General features: G+C 38.4%; 1 protein-coding gene across 3 annotated transcripts; it reads left to right on the plus strand.

Annotated features, from left to right (window-relative positions):
* The first annotated feature begins 891 nt into the window (after positions 1-891).
* LOC116783365 (granulocyte-macrophage colony-stimulating factor receptor subunit alpha-like) lies at positions 892-20,303 on the plus strand. 3 transcript variants are annotated; one of them, XM_032680880.1, is made up of 11 exons: positions 6,800-6,966; positions 7,128-7,264; positions 8,247-8,367; positions 9,665-9,794; positions 9,886-10,058; positions 11,209-11,348; positions 13,868-13,894; positions 14,619-14,748; positions 15,349-15,442; positions 16,100-16,181; positions 18,957-20,303. In XM_032680880.1, the coding sequence occupies exons 1-11, from the start codon at positions 6,879-6,881 to the stop codon at positions 19,047-19,049; spliced, it is 1,215 nt and encodes a 404-aa protein (XP_032536771.1). In that variant the 5' UTR covers positions 6,800-6,878; the 3' UTR covers positions 19,050-20,303. The 3 variants fall into 3 exon arrangements, with proteins under 3 accessions (XP_032536769.1, XP_032536770.1, XP_032536771.1); XM_032680878.1 differs by lacking the exon at positions 18,957-20,303 and adding an exon at positions 892-1,053 and having other exon boundaries at positions 6,849-6,966; positions 15,349-17,857; XM_032680879.1 differs by lacking the exon at positions 18,957-20,303 and adding an exon at positions 892-1,053 and having other exon boundaries at positions 6,869-6,966; positions 15,349-17,857.
* The last annotated feature ends 770 nt before the right edge of the window (positions 20,304-21,073 follow it).

The raw sequence follows: 21,073 nt of genomic DNA on the forward strand, positions 1-21,073 counted from the left end.
AGTAGAAGGGTTAACTCAAATCACTCTTGCATCTGAGAGTATCTGAGAACAGCAAGAAGTAAAAAGAATCTATTGCATGAAGATTGCATAACTGATATCAAATCTCATGTAAAACAAATAGGGAAGTGGCTAACTCTCAGCATGACCCAGAGCCACATCTAAAGTTGCTGGAAGTTAAAGCAAAACAATGTGGCCTAGACTCTCATATTTATATGACTGTAAAGTCTTTGGCAAACTTGACATCACATTATTCAGTAAATGCTTTGGATATTTTCTTTTAATTTCTGTAGTCAGACTCTTTTGGACCTAACTCATGATATTGTAGCCTAGGATGAACCAAATAAAAATAACCCATAATCAAGCAGTTCAGCAGTTCAGAGAAAGTTCAGCAATTTGGATCTGGCATTTTCCTTACCATTTCTTTGCCTACAAATAAGCAAGACAGAACTTTCTTTGCTATTTGTATATACATGCTTAGGATTGATCTTCCTCAAAGGAGAACCCGGGCTGGTGCAGGGGCCAGAATCAACATATACAGGCAGTAAGGTCCTGACAGAAATAAGTGACCATGTTACAAACACTTTAAACACAGACTAGTCACACAACACTGCTGTTGTTTCCAGAAGATATTACTTACGAAAATACGTTTATTTGTAGAAGTGGTATTTCTATGAGCATATTCATATACTATGATTCCATTGAGCATTTATGTATTTCTGTATAAATGAGTTTACATATTGTGACTATTAATGCTTAGTACATCTGACATAACAGGAAGGAAGTTTGTTGCATGATCAGTATATGTGAAATTGTTAACATCTGCAAATCAGGAAATTTAAGGAAGCTCAAAAGCGGTAAGGGAAATGACAAACTGTGTCACTTTCTAACTTGCAGCATTTGTTAACAAATACTGCCATGCAGTAAAAAAAAAATAATTGGCAGAGCAAAACACTTACTGATTCCTGCATGTGACTACAACTACAGGTTTAAGCGTCCTTGTTGCTGTGAACCAAAATCAAACAAGATAAATGAGGAGAGTTTTTTCAAAAGGAGGTATGTCTCTCTTTTTTGTCTATTGATTTTCTTGTGCCACAGAAGATTTTGTGCAGATGTTTGCCGAGGGCTAAGTCAGGTACAATCATATTATCCCAAGTAAAAAATATGGATTAGCTTCCTTTCTGCTTAAGAAAGTCTAAGGAAAATTTTGGGGATGCTTTAGCCTATTTGATTAAAAATATAAATGTGTATATAAAAAATTTCTAAAGATTTCTTCAAGATTCAAGGAAGACTATGAAATGTTTATCATGTCTGTTGCATTATTTGACTTTTTTATCTCACATCTATTTTTCAATAACTGAAAGAAATGCTATTTTCTGTACCCCTTCTATAAATTAATCTAACTAGAAATATGTGGATTTATATTTCCTGGGGAAAAAAATAAATCACAGAACCTTGGGATGGTTGAGGCTGGAAGGCACTTCTGGAGATTGTCCCAACCCTTGCTCAGAGAAGGGTCAGCTACAGCACGTTGCTCAGGGCTTTGTTCAGTCAATATCTCCAATGCTGGAGACTCCATAACTTCCCTGAAAAGCCTGTTCAAGTGCTTGACTACCCTCACAGTAAAAAGTGCTTTCTTCTGTTTAAATCAAATTACTATTATTTAAGTTTTTGCCCATTGCCTCTTGTCCAGTCACTTGGCATGACTGAGCAGAGTCTGGCTCCATCTTCCTCATTCCCCACAGTTGGGTATTTGAATACATGGATAACAAATCCCTGTAGAGCCTTCATCTCTACAGGCTGAACAGTCTCAGATTTCTTAGCCTCTTTCCATATGTCAGAGCCCTTAATCATCTTTGAGGTTCTTTGCTGGACTCTCTCCAGTAGCTCTGTATCTTTCTTCTACTGGGGATCCCAGATCAAGACCAGGCACTCCAGGAACATCTCCCTTGACCTGCTGGTAACACTCTGTCTCATGCAGCTCAGGGTGCCTTTGGTCTTCACTTCTGCAACAGCACAGTGTTGGCTCATGGTCAGCTTGTGCTGTTTCTACAAAAGCTGCTTTCTGGTAGGTTATCCTCAGGCTCTCCTGGTGCCAGAGGTTGTTCCTCCCTAAGTGCAGGACTCAGCACTTTCCTGTGCTGAATGTTATTATATTCTTGTCATCCCATTTCTCCAGCTTGTCCAGGTCCCTCAGAAGCAAAATAGTGGTATATTACCCACTTCTTCCAGTTTTGTACAATCTAGAAACTGAACTAGTCATATTTAAGCAGCAATTTGATAGCAATATTTCATGGCTTGGCATGCATTGTAAGGTTTTTATCCTGGTTCCATGCATTTTGGTAGGCTTAGCGAGCGTATGGTACTCTCCATATGTCTGCAATGTGTAAGTATCAGTTTATCATCACATCACCCAATGAGTAAAATCCAAAGTTTTTTTTCTGAAAGTGTGTTATGGGCAATAGTAATTCTCCCAGAGCCACTCAAGCAAATTAGTCACTGTCTCAGGTACCATTTTCTAGTAGCATTCTGCACTAACGGCCTAAGAGCAAAGACAATAAACTGTGCAGACTAAGAGAGTTAGAACTGATAATGCTAAGTCAGTATTTAGTGGATGCTTTCTGTGCTATAGACTATGTGACTGTATTTTCCATCTGACACATTGATTAGGTGGATGAATTAGGTTTATAGCAAACCTCTCTCTGGGAGAGAGCTAGACAGTGAGCTAAGAGTTTAGTATAGAAATCAGGTGTTTGAGTCTCCTCTGGGGCCCTTCACTATGTAGAAGGGTAGACACATGCTCGTGAGGCTGGCCAGGGGGGAAAAAAGAAAGAAGCAAAGCAGAAAAAAGCATACAGTTTGTGGGGTTTCATCCTAACAGATTCTATTTTATGTCCTATTTTAATGAAATATGAGGAAATTCTGCTTACACAAGAATATATATGTTTCTTCTAGTCTGATCCTTCACGTAATCAGTCTGAAATAAGTATGTGTTCCTTCCAGCACCTTCAATACTGAGGTCTATTCAGAGCAGAGAGAATTTTACCACACCTGTCTGCAGAAGACCAGTCTGAGAGGGGGTGGAGGTTCTGGAAGCAGAAAGTTCCTACAGATATGGTGCTGGAGCCACTTGCTTGGTTGTTGTGCACAAGGTATGGACTGGTCATGTAAATGGCTTAGGGCTCACCACAACTCCTGTATCTCTTATCCTGCCTGCAGGCAGAGAAAAGCCAGAGGACCTGGCTATGTGTTGGTGCATTCAGGTAGAGTGATAGAGAGAACATAGGCACAAACCAACTAAACAAACTAATCCTATCCTGAGTGATTTGTTTTAAAAGTAGATCAAATGTGAAACACAAATCCTTTGGGAAGCAAACTCCTTTAGTGCTGTGATCAATGGAAATTATCATTTCTTATGAGGAAAGAGAATGCTTACAGGCCCTGCCATTCCCACTGCAAGTCCAATGAAAAGTCCAGAGTGTGGAGACAATGGTGTCAGCAAACACTCCTCTGAGCAGACAGGGCTGCAGATGATTCCTGTGGCAGTGCCCTACATTAGGGTTTCCAGGAGAAAGCATGAAGAGTCCTTGCAGTATGGGGCTGTTGTCACGTGTAGGAGAGAGAGATATTCTGAAAGCACAGGAGTCATGAGAACAGAGAGATGACAAGAAGAATGAAGCCAAGAAAATAAAGAAAAGGTGAGCAGACAGTTGACAGAGAACAGGAAAACTTAAAAATGCAAGATGAGGAAAGGAAGGAGGAAAGGTTGAGTGACTGAACGGATGTGCCAAAGTGGAGAAAAATATGCTTAAGGGGCAGACTAGAAGGACAACAGGTCTTGAGTTTCCCATGGGCATTAGTGTGGAGGTCCCTGAGAACATGGGAAAGTGGAAATAACTATTGAGACCAATATCTCACACAGCATTTCACAGCCAGTCCTCCATACCATTTGTACTTAAGATTCTTCAGTATCAGTTCTCAGCAGCCATGGCCACATCCTTGTTGTAGTATGATGATTCACAAATACTGATGTTGCAAAAGATAAACAGAGAAGAACCAGGTTACAGTGAAGAGCCTATCTCTGTTGCAACCCCAACATGACGTTCTGACCTGGCTTGAATCCTGGAAACCACGACGGACATGTACTATCAAGCCAATTTCCAGGAAATGTGACGTGCCTCCTGGAAATATTCAAGAAGCCAAGACAACTTCCTTGGAACGTCTGGATAGGTTTTTGCTTTCACCACAAGTGGAGTCAGTCTGAAATCAGCACTCTGAAATTACGATAAAAATTAATAGAGAAGAGTGGACAAGTAATGAAATATTACTATGTTTCTCTTTTTCCTTAATTTGTAAGACTTTACCTTACAGTCTTAGAATTATCCTTAGTAATACCTGTAATCAAGAAAATTGCTATTAGGAAGTTTCACTACTAGGCAATGCTAAAACAAACAAAAGATTAACCAGTGTTTCTTCTGCATGTAAAAAACCCCAACAGAAAAACAAATGCTGTCAATGGAGAAACCTTCTCCAAAGTTTTAACCTCCTCTGAGAAAAGAAAATGGTACATAAGATGAGAAATGTTTGACAAGAACTGATGACAGTGTTTGACTAGCTTTGCTCAGGCCTCCATATGAACGAATGTGGAATCACCTTTTGTAGATATTCACACTTCCTTAGTAATTTAAATTACCTACAGTGATCTGTAACATCTGACTCCTCAGTTTCTGACACAAAAATTTGAAGTAGTTGTTCTGGATAGATGTAAACTTCTAAGAACAGTGGAAGTTATGTAGTTTGAAAAGTGGAGAAACATTTGTGATATCAAGCAGGGAAAAATACGGTGATGCTTTGACCTAGGCTGCCCACCAGCTGCCCACCAAACTTCTCTCTCACTCCTCCTCTTATTTATTCTCTACTTCCCATCAGCAGAAAATATTCAGCTACTCCCTGGGACAAAGGGCCTCAGTACACAAAGCAGTTGTTTTGGAAGACAAATGCACGAATAACGAATGCCTCCTCCCACTCCAATCCTTCTTTCTCCCAGGTTTTATTGCTGAGCATGATGCCATATGATATGGAATATCCCTTTGGTCAGTTGGGATCATCTATCCTGGCCATGTTCCCTCCCAGCCTCTTGCCCACCCCTATTCTACTGGCCTTTGCAGAGTGAGTAGGATGGGGTTGGAGAGACAACTCTGATGCTGTGCCAGCACTGCTCAGCAACAGCCAAAATACTGGTGTGTTATCAAGACCATTCTAGCTACTTATACAAAGCACAGCACTGTATGGGCTGCTCTGGGGAAAGTTAACTCCAGCCTAGCCAGAACCAAGTGTTTCTTAAGCTACAAATCACGACACATGGCAGCACAGCCATGAACTACCTTGTTGAATCAGGCAGCAGTGCCAACCCTCTCCTATGCTCACACAGCCTGGAGAGGGAGGTGTAACTTCCTTCACATAGCCTATACTCTGCATCGCCAGAGACAATAATCACACACTGTGAGACAAGAAAATAAAAAAAGTAGGCAAAAGAAAAGTGACCAGATTTAAGATTTGGTTGCTGCTTAAAAAAATGCCTTTTGGAAAAATACTCCCACATCAAAGAAACTCATCAGAGGGAAACAGAAAATGAAATGCATAAAAAAATAGGAAGATACTAAAAAGGTTAAAAACACTTCTATATAGCAATAGTCAAAGGTTTTAAAAAAAGCAATGGAAAATTATTGATGTGTTCAAGAAACAGGGAATGGAATTCAACCATATGTCCATTGACTACAATTAGAACTTAAACAAGTTATGCTTTTGTAAATATTTACTTGTAGATACTTTTACATGTCTTAAGGTCTGTTTCATTTTCAAGACATAAAGGAGGTAAGTCAAGATGGAAAAGAAACACTGAAAAATATGTTGTCTTTTGCAGTATTCCTTATTGAAAAGGGTCATTGACATACACTATCTCTTTTCAGGAAATTGGACTGAAAAACATACAAGACAGAAGTAGGCTCCAGAAAATGCAGATAACTTCCAGAAAGAAAGTTGTAGGTCCAGAGGAGCAGAAATACCAAGAATGAAAGTGTATCCAGTTTGCAATTATGTAAATCTTTGTTCAAATGAACTGTACATGAAGACTTGAGAGTCACATTCTCTAAAATAGCTCTAAGCAGGTTCAACATTTTTTCTTAGCCTCTCAAGCAGATTTTAAAGCCCAAGTTCAACTGTATACCACTATAGTTATATTAGAATAAAATTATTGTGGGCATAGTTCTATGAGCTAACATAATTTTTTGATTACAAAGCAGACATTCTCAAAGTTTAATAATGTCCACAGTAAGATTCAACAATTTCTGAACACAAAAAAACTAGTAACAAAGAAAGTGTAGGAAAAAAGGTATCTTATTTAATAATGGGATATAGTAAACTACACCTAAAAAAATTGTACTCTTTACTATATTCAGTTTTCCATGAAAAGAGGTGAAAAGTGAGAGACCACATATAAAAATGAAAAATTAATTTAGATTTATCAGGAACTGATAGAAGCATCATCAAGTTTATGACAAACGTTGCTATTCAGGATATTTTATAGAAACCAAAGTGCTCTTTATCATAATTTTCTATTTTCTTTTCTTTCTTTTCTTTTTTTTTTTCTCTTTTCTTTTCTTTTCTTTTCTTTTCTTTTCTTTTCTTTTCTTTTCTTTTCTTTTCTTTTCTTTTCTTTTCTTTTCTTTTCTTTTCTTTTCTTTTCTTTTCTTTTCTTTTCTTTTCTTTTCTTTTCTTTTCTTCTATTTTCTTTTCTTCTCTTTTCTTCTCTTTTCCTTTTCTTCTCTTTTCTTTTTTTTTTTTTTCTAAAGGTTTCATTATTTCTTTCCAGAGAAGAAAATATGTTTGATAGTTTTGGACTCATTTGCATGATTTGGTGGTGTGTGATGCTCTTTCATCCTTTGCATGCTGACATCCAGTGTATGGAGTGTAAGTATGTTTTTGCAAATATAACCCAAGAAATAAGGTTTATTTATCAGAGATATTTGCAATTAAACTGGCAATTATCATCTTGAGCCTGACAGATACTATCCTTTGCATTCAAAAAGGAATAACATATCCTTACAGAACTTATGCTGTATCACTTTCAGCAGAAGCACAGAAATCACCTATTACAAATGTGAATGTGGACTGGAGAAAAATGGAACTGTCCTGGGAGAGCAGCAAGAATTTTTCTATGTATAAATGTACCATCATGAACTGGGACATGGAAAGCATAGAGAAAGAGGTAAACTTGCTATTCATTGGGATAAATAATTGCACCTTTTTCTTTACCTCTTATCAATTTCACTTACTGTGAAACAGTTGCAGATAACATCTGAGGTGTGGTTTTTTACAGTCCACAGCTTGATATGTCAGGGGCTGTGGAAAGCCATCAGCAATGCCAGGATGCATTTACTGCAAGAGGAGCATCCCACGCATACGACAGAGCTGAAGTTCTGGCATCAAAGTGGAAAGGAAGTGATAGCCTGGACTGTGCCTACACTGAACCATGAGTGGGGATCTAGCTGCTGAAAAAAGGGGCTCTAAGACTAAGTGAGACTTCTAGCAAATTTAGAGAGACAGAGCGAGAGATCCTTCAGATAAAAAATTAATTCTGCAAACACTGCCATGGCTTTTCATTATCTCAAGTTCTTCACTTGTTTCCCAGTGAACTGGATCATGCTTGTAGCACAGGTTATGTTATAAACCCATATTATCCAAGGAGAAAAATAGGAAGCTTGACAGAAAAAGAGAGAGGTGGCTTATTTAGCCCAGCAAAGCAGACGTGTTAACTAGAAATGCATATTATGAAGTCCATCACATCTTCATTGAAGATTATAAGTATAATGCCATAGACACCTTTTTGACTGCTGGGCAGGTCAGATGAGGATTTCTATTTTGCTTAATCCTATGATTAAATTCCTTTCTGGCTTCCTTATTCATTAATCATCTTCTGTTATACCACTGGAGCATTATTAGCCTTCTATAATAGTCGCACACTACTGTAGTATCCAACTCCTGAGCTGCAAAGCTTTTTGTGTTGTTATCAATCCCTCAGTTCCTTTCTACATCACCCTGGAGTGCTAAAGGAGGGAGTTAGCTCTTGAGCCTAAAACATATATCATATACATGGAGTTGAGTTCCTGAGTTGCACTTCCACAGCCAGCATCATCTAACACCAAAAGAGGAAAAGCAGAGAAATAAAACATCAACATGTTCTTTTTCAGGTGAATAGTCCACTATACAGGTTTCCAGCGGAACTGTACATGCCTCTGCACAAAGGGGTATTCTTTATCATTGAAGTGCCAAACACAAACATCTCAAAAAAATGCACCTTTCTCCCTGGAGGTAATGTCTGGTTAAGGTTTTCTCCATTTGCAATCTTTTAAATCTTTTAATTGTCTTAGAAAACAGTTCCTTACACAGTAGGTAACTGCTATATTTTCTATTAATTTTTTTTTTTTGCAGATCTGTTAAAATTATTTGCTCTGTAATGAATGTCTCAACCATTTCTCAAGAGATGCATTACCATAAGTGTATCCATAATTGCGTTATTCTCTTTTATACTAGGGCTCCAAAAGGCCAATAACTTACAGGGGTTTAAGGGTAGATTCAAATAACTGTTCTGGCTGTTACAAATTAAGATATTAGTGCTTATTTGTTTATTAAACGCTTTCTTGCTGGGCTGTTGTTAAATTTGTTGTAATCCATTTTGCCCCTCCTCCTCAGCTCAAAGTTCTCCACCAAAATTCCCTTGTCAACAGCGTTCCTGAAGCTGTGTGTACCTGGGGTATCTCAGACATGACAGAGGTGATGAGATTAGCAGCTTGCTCATGTCTAAACCGAGAAAACACTCCCTGCTCATCTCTTCCTGTAGACTTGGCACAGGAAACACCAATGGCGACCCTCAAAATGCAAGGCAGGACACACAAAATTTGTTGATTTTGGTGTTCCTCCCCCGCTGGCCCTACCTTCCAAAGCGTTCAGGCTCCTCAGAGGATTCCCCTGTGCTTCCACAAGGGTGCCCTAGACAATGGGCACTGGAGGAGGTTGGAGTCAGTAGCAGAGGAAGCCTCCACCCTTCACTGAATTTGGGGCATACCACAGAAAGAAGCAGAAAACTGGTTGAAGGAGAAGAGAGAAGGAGGCTGAGCATGCTCACACAGCTTGGCCACAGGCGAACTTCCAAAGAAACATTCCCACTTCAATGTACTCCAGAAAAGGAACAGAACAAGTCATTGTCACACATGTGAGGGTGGAAACAAGGAAGTTGCTTGATTGGAGAGCAGGAAGAAGTGCAAATTTGCTTTTAAAAGTCTCAGCGTTTTTAGTCCTCTCTGTAAAGACTTTCGGGAGCAGATTCCTGAGCATTAATTGCAAAAGCAGAAATACTTCTCTCTGTAGCAACACGATGGTAAAAGGCAATGTGCCTTCCTTTCTGTGTGTGAATGCTTTGCTTATTGACAAGTTTCACAGTTAAGAGGCAGTTAAAATGGAGTGATAATTCTCTTAGTTTTCACTCCTGACCCAAGTAATAACTAGTTGGACTTGCAGGCATCTAACACACCTAAGCATGTGCCATGATCCTCCTGATTGGAGGAGTCATAGGATTTTTTCCTCATCACAGATATTCCTCTGTTTGCAGGCATGAATGGGTCAGCCATTGAAAATTTCTCCTGTGTGATTTATAACATTTGCCTCATGAACTGCACTTGGCAGGCAGGAAGGGGTGCTCCAGCAGATACACAGTATTTTCTCTACTGGCAGAACTCAAGGTAAGTAGGTCTGCTTGAGTCAGGGAAGTCTGAATTCTCATTCAACACATCACACTACCCATGTTTAATGAAAATACCTTGCTTTATACAGAGATGATGGGGAGATGGAATGTGAGCTTTACATTAAAGACGAAAATGGCAGAAACATGGGATGTAGATTCCAAAATGTGAAGATAATTGGAAAAGCTTACTTCATGGTGAATGGATCTAGCAAAGACTCCCTGATCCAGTTCTATGATGAGTACATTGAACTGTATAAAATTGGTAAGTAATTGAACATTTTTATTTTATTACTGTTTTATAAAGTAAGAAAGTGGTGAATTTTTCTCTGGAAATAAGATTAAAACAAAGTCTGTAGGCCATTGCAGGATCCTGCACTGCAGGACAGACTTTGCTCCCTACAGCTGACAGAATATAGTTCCAAAAATTAACTAAAACAAGCAAAGGTAGAGGCAGCCTGAAACAACTGCTCAGAGAAGTGGTGTGAACATATCCATGGATTCCAAATAATGAAACACAATGGTTAGACTTTCAAGGCTACCTTTCTGACGGGTTTATTTTGCCATCCCTTAATCCCACACCTCCCTGAGACCCACAAGAGCTACATGTCCCAAAACCATAGTGAGGGTTCAACTTGCAAATTAAGGCTGTGTTAGATCAATATGTGCAAACTAGGTGTTTAAGCTCCAATAAAGATCTAGGGTGGGATTTAGTTGCCTAAAAACACGCCTCTAGTGCCATTTGAGACACACTCAGATACTTGAGGCATCCACGAGGTTTGCAGATGTGGCCCGGGACCCATGAGATACCAGGGTCCTTCTGAGAGTCCTGTGTGGTCTGAAACGCAACACAAGTGACTCCTGACTGTAGCTGATGGGGCTGTGAAGCTCAGAGCTATCTAGAGAAGTACATCTGCTCCATGGTGTGCCAAAGAGCTTTGCAGCCATCAAGGCACTACTAGAGAGGTCTCCACTGACTGTAGTGGTTAGACACTTAGGTCACACTCAATCTATAGGCACTCAAATTCCAATGCCTTGCTCTTCTACATGAAAAATACTACAGGTACAAAAACTTCCATCCTTCTTTCTATGGAGACTTGCACTGTCAATATGAAATCGGAAAACAGACGTAGAAGACAAGTGACACTGTTATTGGACTACTGAATTACACAAAATCCTTCATATTATTTTTCACATGAACTTCAGTTACTTCTGATGTCCAGTATCTGCAGTGATATATTCCCAAGTTTTGGTATGGTATTTTGCTGCTGTTTATCAAATAACTTTTGTTAGAATCAGTGGCACACAGCTGTACATCGGTTGCCTCACCTTGACATGTATTTTGCTATGAAGGCATGAGTTGTAGCGGATTACTGACCATGCCTACACTAGTTATTCCTTTTTTTTCCCCCCAGAAATACTCGCTGCTCCATTAAATGTCACTGCCCATTGTACTGGAGATCCAGCGGGTTGCATAATTACATGGCATCCACCCCTTACAAGTCACGTGAAAAAAGTAAAGTGTTTTCAGTATGAAATTAACATACAAAATAAGGTAAAAATTTCTTTGTTTGTCTGTGCCACTGTACGTACACACACGTAGCTATAATATGCAAACTTTTGATTCTTTTATTAATTAACTTCTCTCTCATGACCTGTGGTGTCCTCCTGCTCCAGCTCTGCTAGTCTCACATCCCATCTCTCATGATCTTTTTTCAGACTTCTCAGAGATGTGAAGTAGAAAAGCAGAGGAGAGCAGGGAAATGTTATAAATGTTATGAGGGATCTCTGTCTTGAGAATGCTTGAGAAAGACTTGAGAATACCTGTGATGCTGTCCTGCATAAGCACATGTCACAGGAGGAACGACTGTGTGACCTGCAACAAGGGTACTGGCTTGGTGGCAGCCTCCATCCTGTGCCCAGGTTCTGAGCTCCTCATGCTCACCCTGGTTCATAGAATAATTATTAAGGTTGGAAAAGACCTTCAAGATCATCAGTTGCTAACATAGCACCACCATAATCACCACTACACTATATCACTAAGTGCCATATCCATACGCCTTTTGAACACTTCCAGGGATGGTGACTCATCTGCTTCCCTGGGCAGCCTGCTCCAATGCCTGACCACCCTTTCAGTGAAGAATTATTTCCTCATATCCAAACTAAACCTCCCCTGGTGCAATTTGAGGCCGTTTCTTCTCCTCCTAATGTTTGTTACCAGGGATAAGAGACCTATCCCGCACTCTGCCACAAGTAGTTGTAGAGAGAGAGAAGGTCTCCCCTGAGTCTGCTTTTCTCCAGGCTAGGGTATGTCTGGTTTCCACCACATATGACAGAGCAGAGAGGCTGAGGTGTCAAATCCTTCTTCACGAATCTCAGTGTCTAAAGGACCTGATTTTAACATCTCTAAGGACAAAGGCCAGGAAGTTTTTTTGAGTCCAGGAGTTTGACAAGGAGGCAAGAAATAGCACTCTTCCTCCTCATCGCTGGGATACCTGTTTCACCAGTATGTGATTTCCACACGTGGATGACAGCTGTGTTGGGGGAAATTAGTGCTCCCACCTATCCCACTTCCCAGCTGCAGCTCATAAGCTTACAGCGGTGGCAATTCTCAGGAACAAGACCATTGCAGAAAAGATCAGCTAAGAGTTAAACATAAATATACAACTGAAATAAAATACATAAATATACAACTGAAAAAGCAATACACCATTAAATCTTATTCGTTGATTCAAAACAAGGCCTACAGCTTGCAGGCTGTAGCTATTTCAAGGAGCAATTGCAGTACACATAGCTTTCCAGCTTGGTAGGTATAATTTGACAGGAAGATCTTGTGTGAAATACGTAGAATTTTTTACATAAAGATATAGGCCACAACATATGATTAAAGCAATATTATCAAAAAAATTATTTGAAAGAAATACGTTACCTCTTCTTTCCTGTGCCACAGTCAGAAAGGATGAGGTTCAGTGTAGATTTCTACATTTGGGTGTGAAATTCATCTTGCAGATTGAGACACCTTAACGTAGGTGTCTGCAAAGGAGCACAAACATCCCCTGAGAGACAATGCACTTCTAGGGCTCCGTGCTGTGGAAGGGCTCATTCCCCTTGAGGTGCTAGAGTTACTGAAGGTATCAGAGGTGTCTACATGGAAATGGCAGATAAAACTCACACCTTTCAGGAGGGGCTGATAGAGGTAAATGGCACTAAATTAAAGCTTAAGTAACTCATTTACACTGCCCACTCACAGCACAGGCTGATTGACTTCCATCATGTCCTAAGCTGAAAGAGCTCAGCTGACAATGAATGATGGGGAAATACTAGTCTGCATTATAATTCAAGACACGCAGTGGGTGTGTATTCTGTAATGAGACATTCCTTCCAGTTACACCTTTCTGACTTTTCCATAGTGTTAGCTATCCTCCTGATATATCATGTGCCAGTTGTTTCCAGGACCTCAGCCTTTCAATGTTTTCTGAGATCATTGCTAAAAATCACTGCTGTTGAAACTGTTTGCTCATTTTTGAACTTATCTTTTTTTTCCCCAAATTTTCAGGTTCTTTGATGCAGGTAAAAGTTTGATTCTAGTTAATCGAATTTTGATTGTATAGGATGTGTAAGTACCTCTTCACAGTAGTTGGGGGAAAGCCCTTGAGCATGGATAACATTGACTGGAAGGAGGGTAAATTTGCTATTCACATCATTTTTCTGCCCCATGTTATAAACCTCCTGTGAAATCACAGCTTCCAGACCTGCTGTGTGTGTAGGATGGTGTGATTGTTTCCATAACTTGGATTTACTTCTGCTGGATGAGAATGTACAGTCTAAATATGCCTTTAGTGGCACATCTAATGATTACTAATTCATGTTTCCTTCCTTTTCTAAAAGGAAATGTAGGAAGACAACATTCTGAATAAAATGCTGTTATTCTGGGACATTACTGGAGAAGACTATCCAGTTTTTCAGTTTAAAATTACTTATGTTCTTTAAAGGCAAGAAAAAGAGAACCAGAAAGAAATGTTTTATTATTTGATAAGAAAATAATAAAAATGAAGATTCGTCTTTGTTTTGCAGGATGAACCCAAAGAAGAGAAAATGGTTGTAAGTATTCTTGCCATATACAAATTTGTGGGTTTGCTCACTTAAGCATATAAATACTATTACAGAAAATATACTTACTTCTAGAACTATAGGGTTTGCATCTGTATCTAAGGACAGCTAGACAAAGGGAGTACAACAATCTTCAAAACCTGTGGAAGTTAATACATACTGTCAGTCTTTCCCTGACAAATGAGTGGTCCTCTGACCCTTGGAAAGGCTTGAGAGATTCTAGACTTTGTATAAAGTATCATGAGGCCAGATAATACATATCTGTTGTTGTACTGTCTTAAAAACATTAGGTCTCTTTAGCAAAAACAGACACCATGCAGGGAACATTTACATGTTTTATCCCCATGAAGGCTGCAAGGGGATTTTACAGGGTACTTCTGCAGTTTCTGCTTTGTGTCTTTCTGATTTTTTTAGGATCCATAAACAAGAACAGGAAAAAAAAGTGTCCTTAAAGCATAATAAAATAAATTAAAGACCCAATAAACTTCAAAAATCTAGTTTTAACCTTCAAAAAAGAGAAAGTTTTGATGGCAGGATAAACATTTAACTAGTACAAACCTAAAAAATCATACAAATTATTTTTTTTCTAGAAACTGTATAATGAAATCAAACCCCAAATTTTGTTAATATTTTGTTAATATGATTTTTAATCATATTAAAATTAATTTTTTAAAATTAATTTTAATTTTTGTTAATCTGATTACTTTGCTTCTAGGTAAGGAATTATAGATATGAATTCCAAAATTACAATGAGAAAAAACGATACATTCTGAAAATCAGAGCACGTGGAACAAAATGTCTCGTAAGCTCAAAGTGGGGGGAATGGAGTGAACCCATTGAGTTTGGTAAGATTATGAAATACTATTTTTTTTCAGTATTACCGTGTTTGCTTCCCTTTCTCCCTCACAGTCAAAGGAATGAATAAAATCTTAATTCTTACCCTTACATGGAAGGAACTGGGTGGAAATTATTAATGAGGAAGAGTACTCTGGCAGCAGAACCTTTGGTTAGCTGGGACTGTGAAGGCAGCAGTTACTCAGATGCCAGGGCTACAGGAACAGATGAAAATAGACCCACTCTTGCCTTTTGGCCTGAAGTGATGAGGATGCCTCCGAGTTCTTTTAAGTTTTTACCATGAATATCATCCCCTTCCTTCTGCTTCTCTCTTTTTACCCCTTCCACTAATTTTGCTCAGTTATTTGTTCTGTAACTCTGTTTATTTTTCTTCTTTTCTGGATTATTTTTTAATTTCTCTAAATTTTAAATATTTGAAATGGTTTAAAATGCATCAAGTCAACCTGAATTTTTGCCAAAGTTCTGTAAGAAAATCAAATTGAAGTCCTTTGAATAATTAAGAATAAATTGTGAAACTTGCATTCATTACTGACAGTCTCCTAGGGAGATTTTTGGTATGCTGAGATATTTCTCTCTCTTGGATGTTTCAGGTCAAGGGAAAGATTACTTTATTTTTGTGATTTTATTTCTAATAGCACTTGGAACAATATCAGTGACAGTGCTCCTGTATTGTCTTTTCAAAAGGTAAATCAACCTTTTTTTCTGTAGATACTATTGATAGACTATTATCTCTACGAAACATATTCCTTCAATCTCCTACTTTCCTACCTGCAAATTTAAATAATCTGATTATCAGTGTCAAAATGTATTACCGCCAGTATTGTTGTGGATGGTCCTTTGGCACACAAAATCACTACAAGTGAAAAATGGGGAAAGGATATTGAAGTTACTAAGTGGATCCTGGATTCCACCAGATCCTACAAAAGCTATTGTGTTCTTACTTTTAAGCATTTAACATCCAGGTTGCTTTGAAGCCACTGGCTGCATACAGTACCAGACAAGAGGGAATCCGGACAAATTAACGTATTGTTATTTTGATAAAACTTCTCACTCAGTGGTTAAAGACAGTTATGTCATGTGATTTATTCAAAGTCATTGATTAATAAAGTATTTATTTTGACTCTCATCACAAAATAAATTTTAGTTACCCAAGTGATAAGTATACTAATAGTTACCCACCAGTTAACCCACTCAAAATATTTTTATTTTCACTTAATTTGTAGAGCAATAGCTATTCAATCTTAAAATGAAAGAATGTCCTTAAATTACAACACACAATGTTTGTGTAAGTTATATTACCAGTATTTTAAATTTCTCCACAATGCCATTTTCTATCCAAAGGTATTGCAGTTTCAAGAACATACTTCCTCCTATACCACAACCGAGAGACAAATTTAATGCATTAACCGATGAAGATATCCAGGTATGGTTTCTTTTTAATTCAGTCAAATTTGTTAACTCTAAACCACAATAGGCCAAAGACTAGAACTGACATATAAAGATAAGTGTTACATTTGGTCCAATGAAGACCACTGCCTGTCATGCAAGGTACGCTGCTTTGAAACCTGAAATGCCAGTGCTGAGACAAATGATTATCCTGTTGGTATTTGCAGCCATATTTTAAGACCAGAGTTTTCACTTTTACGGAGAACGGTAATTTCTGTGCATACAAGCTCTACAAGGCTGCTATTCATACTTTGAAAATAACCCAAGAAAACATTTTCCATTAGCATTTTCAAACATCAATCACACAATACATAATACAATGTGAATATGTATTTTATAACCCTGATCAACCCCACGTAAAAATCCTGTCACACTGAATAATGAAAATCAACAGGGCTGGGAAGGCTCAACAGCTTAACTAGTCTTCCTCTCGCACCAGCACAGGATTAGTGATTTCAGTGCTTTGTGCAAACTGTATTTGACCAATATACTGTAGCATCCCTATGTACCCTATTCTATATTTTTAACTATCCTCACTTTTAAAAAGCTTTTTAATAGCCTGTTTTACTGCACTTAAAATCCATTACGTTTTATCCTTATTCCTTTCCTGTTTACAGTATCTTACACACTGTTAACAGCAAGTAACTCTTCCTGTCTTTCTACACGTCATGACAACCAGGCTTCAAACCATCGATGCTTCTCAAATTGTGCATTTGGGCAGTGGTTGTATGGTGATTGCATTGTGAGGGAATGCTTTGTCTCAGCTGGCTAAAGCAAAGTCAATAAATCAGGCTAGTCATTTACTGCCTACAATTCAGTGGCAACACAATGCTTTTCAATGAGGCTTTCAAAAGTGGCACAGAAATTTTCCTTGAACTGTTTACAAAGAATCCTCAAAGCTCTGACTACTAAAACTCTCTAGTTTTGCAACTATATACCAGCACATTGTCCTATTTAATTTATCTTTTGGTGCTACCACCTTTGACTTTCACAGAAAGCAGGTAGGAATGTGACATGGATAGGTTTCCTCATACACCTTAAGTCATAAATACCTGGTGTCTCACTTCATACCAGGCTTCTAGAGCATAAGCCATCCACAGTCCATCATATTAAATAATAAGAGTTAGTACAGTAGCAAGCAGTCTTTCAAAAATTGCAGACTCTCCAGACTGCTTGCTTTTCCTAAACTTGAGGGGCTTCCAAATTTCTGTGCATATACCACCAGACTTAAATCAAATCACTCCATTACAGCCCAAAGGCCTTTGTCAATGTGGTTTCTAAATGCTGGCACGGGTTCTTCCATGCAGGCAACAATTTAACAGCAGCAGTTGCCAGAGTTCAAGTGAAGCCCTCAGGTTGCCTTATACCTGTCAACAGGCACTGTGAAGGTAATTCATACGATTATGACATGTTTAAACAGCTTCTAGACTCTTCTTTGCCCATTTTGATCTAGTCTTAAAGTCTAATTTTATTATTATACTTCTTCCCTCCAAACTCAGGTATCTTTTTAACACTGATTGAATGCTGCAATTCTTTAAAGCAGAAAATAAAGTACAAAACCAGTATTTTCAAGATCTCTCCTCTACTGAACACCAGAACACTCTCGCCCTGATATTTAGTGCTAATGGATTTATGAGTTATTTTGAAACACCCCTTTAAAGCCTGCATTTCTTTGTTTTGCCCCGACTTACTCCATGACCTTTCACATTTTCTTTTTTTCTTATGTTTCACTATACTTTTCCCTAGATCACTGAAACATCTCTATTTACAAAATCCTAACTGTTCTGCACTGAGTTTGCATTTGTATTCTTAAAATGCTCATGTTAAAAACCTACCAATTTTCTTATTTATTGTAAGATCCTACCAACCAAATCATTCAGTGCATCAGACATCTTGCATTCGTCTAATCCATTTTATTTTACTCATCTTACTACCAAAACCTGATGACATTTCAATCACTCTCCCCAGATACTTTTTTCACCCTCACTCAGAAGTCTAACACTTAAGTTTTCCTCTTTTCCCAGATCAAATTCATTGCAAGGATTTGAAAGACACTCTGTGCATTTTCCTCAGAGCAGCCAAGTAGCACAGAACACCATGATCATGAAGCCCTGCAGTGCTTAACCAATCCCTCAGATTTCCTAGAAAAAAATTTCCCACCAAGACTTTCTGGTTTGATGTTGTCACATACCAGCAGCTTGTCTTTCCTTTTTTTAACTTTTCCCCCCAGTACTATCCCTCCTTTTTTTTTTTTTTTTTTTTAAATCATACTTATCTCTCTTCAGTACTTTCAGCTCTGAGTGCTGTATCAGTACTATGATCTTACCTAGCAACACCCACTCTCCTAGAACATCCACTCTCCTAGCAACATCCACTCTCCAGGTTACCGATGTTAAAATGTGTAATAGCAACCAAAGTATTTTCTCTAGAAGTCTAGCTAATGCTTACATATCAAAAATTCGGGCAATACCCACTGAATAAATTCCTTCTACTGTCTCAGTTAAGGTTGTCCAGCATTTAGATAAAATTCTATTCTTTGTCCTTCTGCTGACAAACAGCTAGTACTGATTGTATATATTAAAACAATCCCTAACTGTCCTTAAAACCACTTTCTCACGCTTTGTAAGCATCTCTAAGTAATGAAAGAGCAAGAAGAGGTACCTTTGGTACTGGTGTATCTATAGTGTTATCTGATTATCGACAGAGTGACTCTCTAGCTTACTGCATGTTACAGACTTTTCTTTCTCTTTAGACAGAATATGTAAATCTACCATCAAAAAGTCATACCGAGGAAGTAACTACAGTTGAAGAGATGACCCAACTTTCCAAGAAGAAAATACACTGATTCCCCCAATACAAAATAAAAGCACGGATCCGGCCGACACATATTTCAAACCAGCCTATAAAAGAATATAATTGCCTATAACACTGTTTGTGCCATAAAAATCCACTTAAATGGAGCAGGCGAAACAAGGGGAGAAAAATCTGTGAAATTTATTCTTCACCCTTTGTTTGAAACCAAAATGGCCAGCAGCCACACTTTTCTGCACGTGTCTACTTTGAAGACATGCTTAAACTTTGCTAGGATGTTCTTCACAATATGAGCCAAGGCCTCTTATCCAGAAGAAACTCATTTCCTGTCTTCATTGCTATGAAGCTTCTTTCCTCTGACTATAAAGGCCTGCTTAAGAATGCCACAGTAATTTTATGATCGTAGAGTTTTTATATGCCATGGGGCTTTTTTAGCAGAAACTATTCAAAATGTCTTTAAAATTGCCCTTTAATCTTCCAACCAGCAATACCAAAGACAAAAATGGGAAATTACACCTGTCAAATGTAACTATTAATACTGGTCTGTCAGTCAGCCATTTCATGAGCTCAGTACTGCCACTGCAAATACAGACCTCTGCAACACTCCAATCTTCTGCAGGATTAGCATGTACTTAAATCACAGACAGCATTTAAAGCCTTCAAAAACATCTAGTCTTAACAGTTGTGAGGACTGAAATAAAATCTGTAATAAAGGTTCAATAGCTGCATTTTAGAATCCTTCAGAGGGTGCAAATTCAGTTTCCAACACCTTTTAAAAATAATATAGCTTTTAAATGCCAGAACTTTTACAAATTCTGGCTGTTTTCCTGTTAATATTTTTCAAAATGAATGCATTGCACGGTGTCTCAATAAGGCAGAAAACAAATGCTTTTTTTAAAAGTCTCATTTATTGTTTGCCTCTTATGTTCCTAAACTTCATGGCACATTGGAAATTACTGCTGCATGACTGAGAGAAGCCATATATTAAAAAAACCAAACCAGCACAAATTAGTACATGCTGAATGCACAGCATAGGGAAATTGTAGTTCACATTAAAACCACCTACACTTGCACATTTTTTTCTATTTCTTGCGGTTAAAACCTAGTTCTGGAGAAGAGAAGGGGTGAAAATCCTATTCCTTTCAGGGGCTGCTCAAGTAACTGCCATGTTTGGTTCCTCTCACAAAGTTTGGGCCAGCATACACTCACAGTGAGGTATCCCACCATTATCTCTACCATTTCAAGCCACTGATACAGAAAATAAACCTAAGCAATGTGTTTATATAGACAAAATGTCCTCCCTTCTGCCCCCCATCAATATAATTACAAGTGAAACAGCAAGTTGATTGGCAAGGTCAACATCAAATGACCTGCCTGCACCACAGGGAGCTGCGATTACCAAACAGGGATGAAATAGGTACACAAATTTTGGCACTGGCCTGTGTACAGAGGAACTGTGTAATGTCCTTACATTCATACACGTTGAGAGCAGCACTTGTGCAACAGTGAAAGGAAAAAGGTTAAGTCCTTTTGAGAGGAAGGTAATAACCAGCCAAAGCCAAGTAGTTAATTTAAATAATTCATCTTGAATACCAACCTCAGAAGGCACAGAAAGAACTCAAGACAGCTCAGTCAGCCTTCAGTGATTCATACAATGACACGCTTTTTCCAGATATAGGGAGAGTTCTTAAAACACAAAGATTAACACCTTGTTTTCCTTTACTAGTCCTCCTATTGTGTTTTTGCAGATTACAAAGTATAAAAGATTATATACATATGGAGAACGGCACATAGGTATTACGCTACCTCGAAGAGCAGTATGAGAAATTACCCAGTTTGGTTTTGTTCTTCTGGCCATCCCAAGACACCAATCAGTTAATACTGAAGGCTGACCTACCTTGATCTACTATTTTACAGCAATACAGAAACATACACATTCCCTCCCACACACCCCATCAATGTCATCTCCTAGAATGAGCCTCATTTCAGATTAAATTCAACCTTCCACAGAGGTACTGATTGACCACTGCTACAGATGAGGCCAAACAGTATCTTGAA

This window comes from Chiroxiphia lanceolata, chromosome 2, assembly GCF_009829145.1.
Source record: "Chiroxiphia lanceolata isolate bChiLan1 chromosome 2, bChiLan1.pri, whole genome shotgun sequence".
Lineage (NCBI taxonomy): Eukaryota > Metazoa > Chordata > Aves > Passeriformes > Pipridae > Chiroxiphia > Chiroxiphia lanceolata.

Excerpts from the sequence above, each read along its gene's own strand:
- LOC116783365 (XM_032680880.1), top strand. The coding sequence starts at position 6,879 with ATGTTTGATAGTTTTGGACTCATTTGCATGATTTGGTGGTGTGTGATG. Across the intron at positions 14,749-15,348 it reads GAGTGAACCCATTGAGTTTG|GTCAAGGGAAAGATTACTTT; the intron begins GTAAGATTATGA and ends TGGATGTTTCAG. Across the intron at positions 15,443-16,099 it reads CTGTATTGTCTTTTCAAAAG|GTATTGCAGTTTCAAGAACA; the intron begins GTAAATCAACCT and ends TTCTATCCAAAG.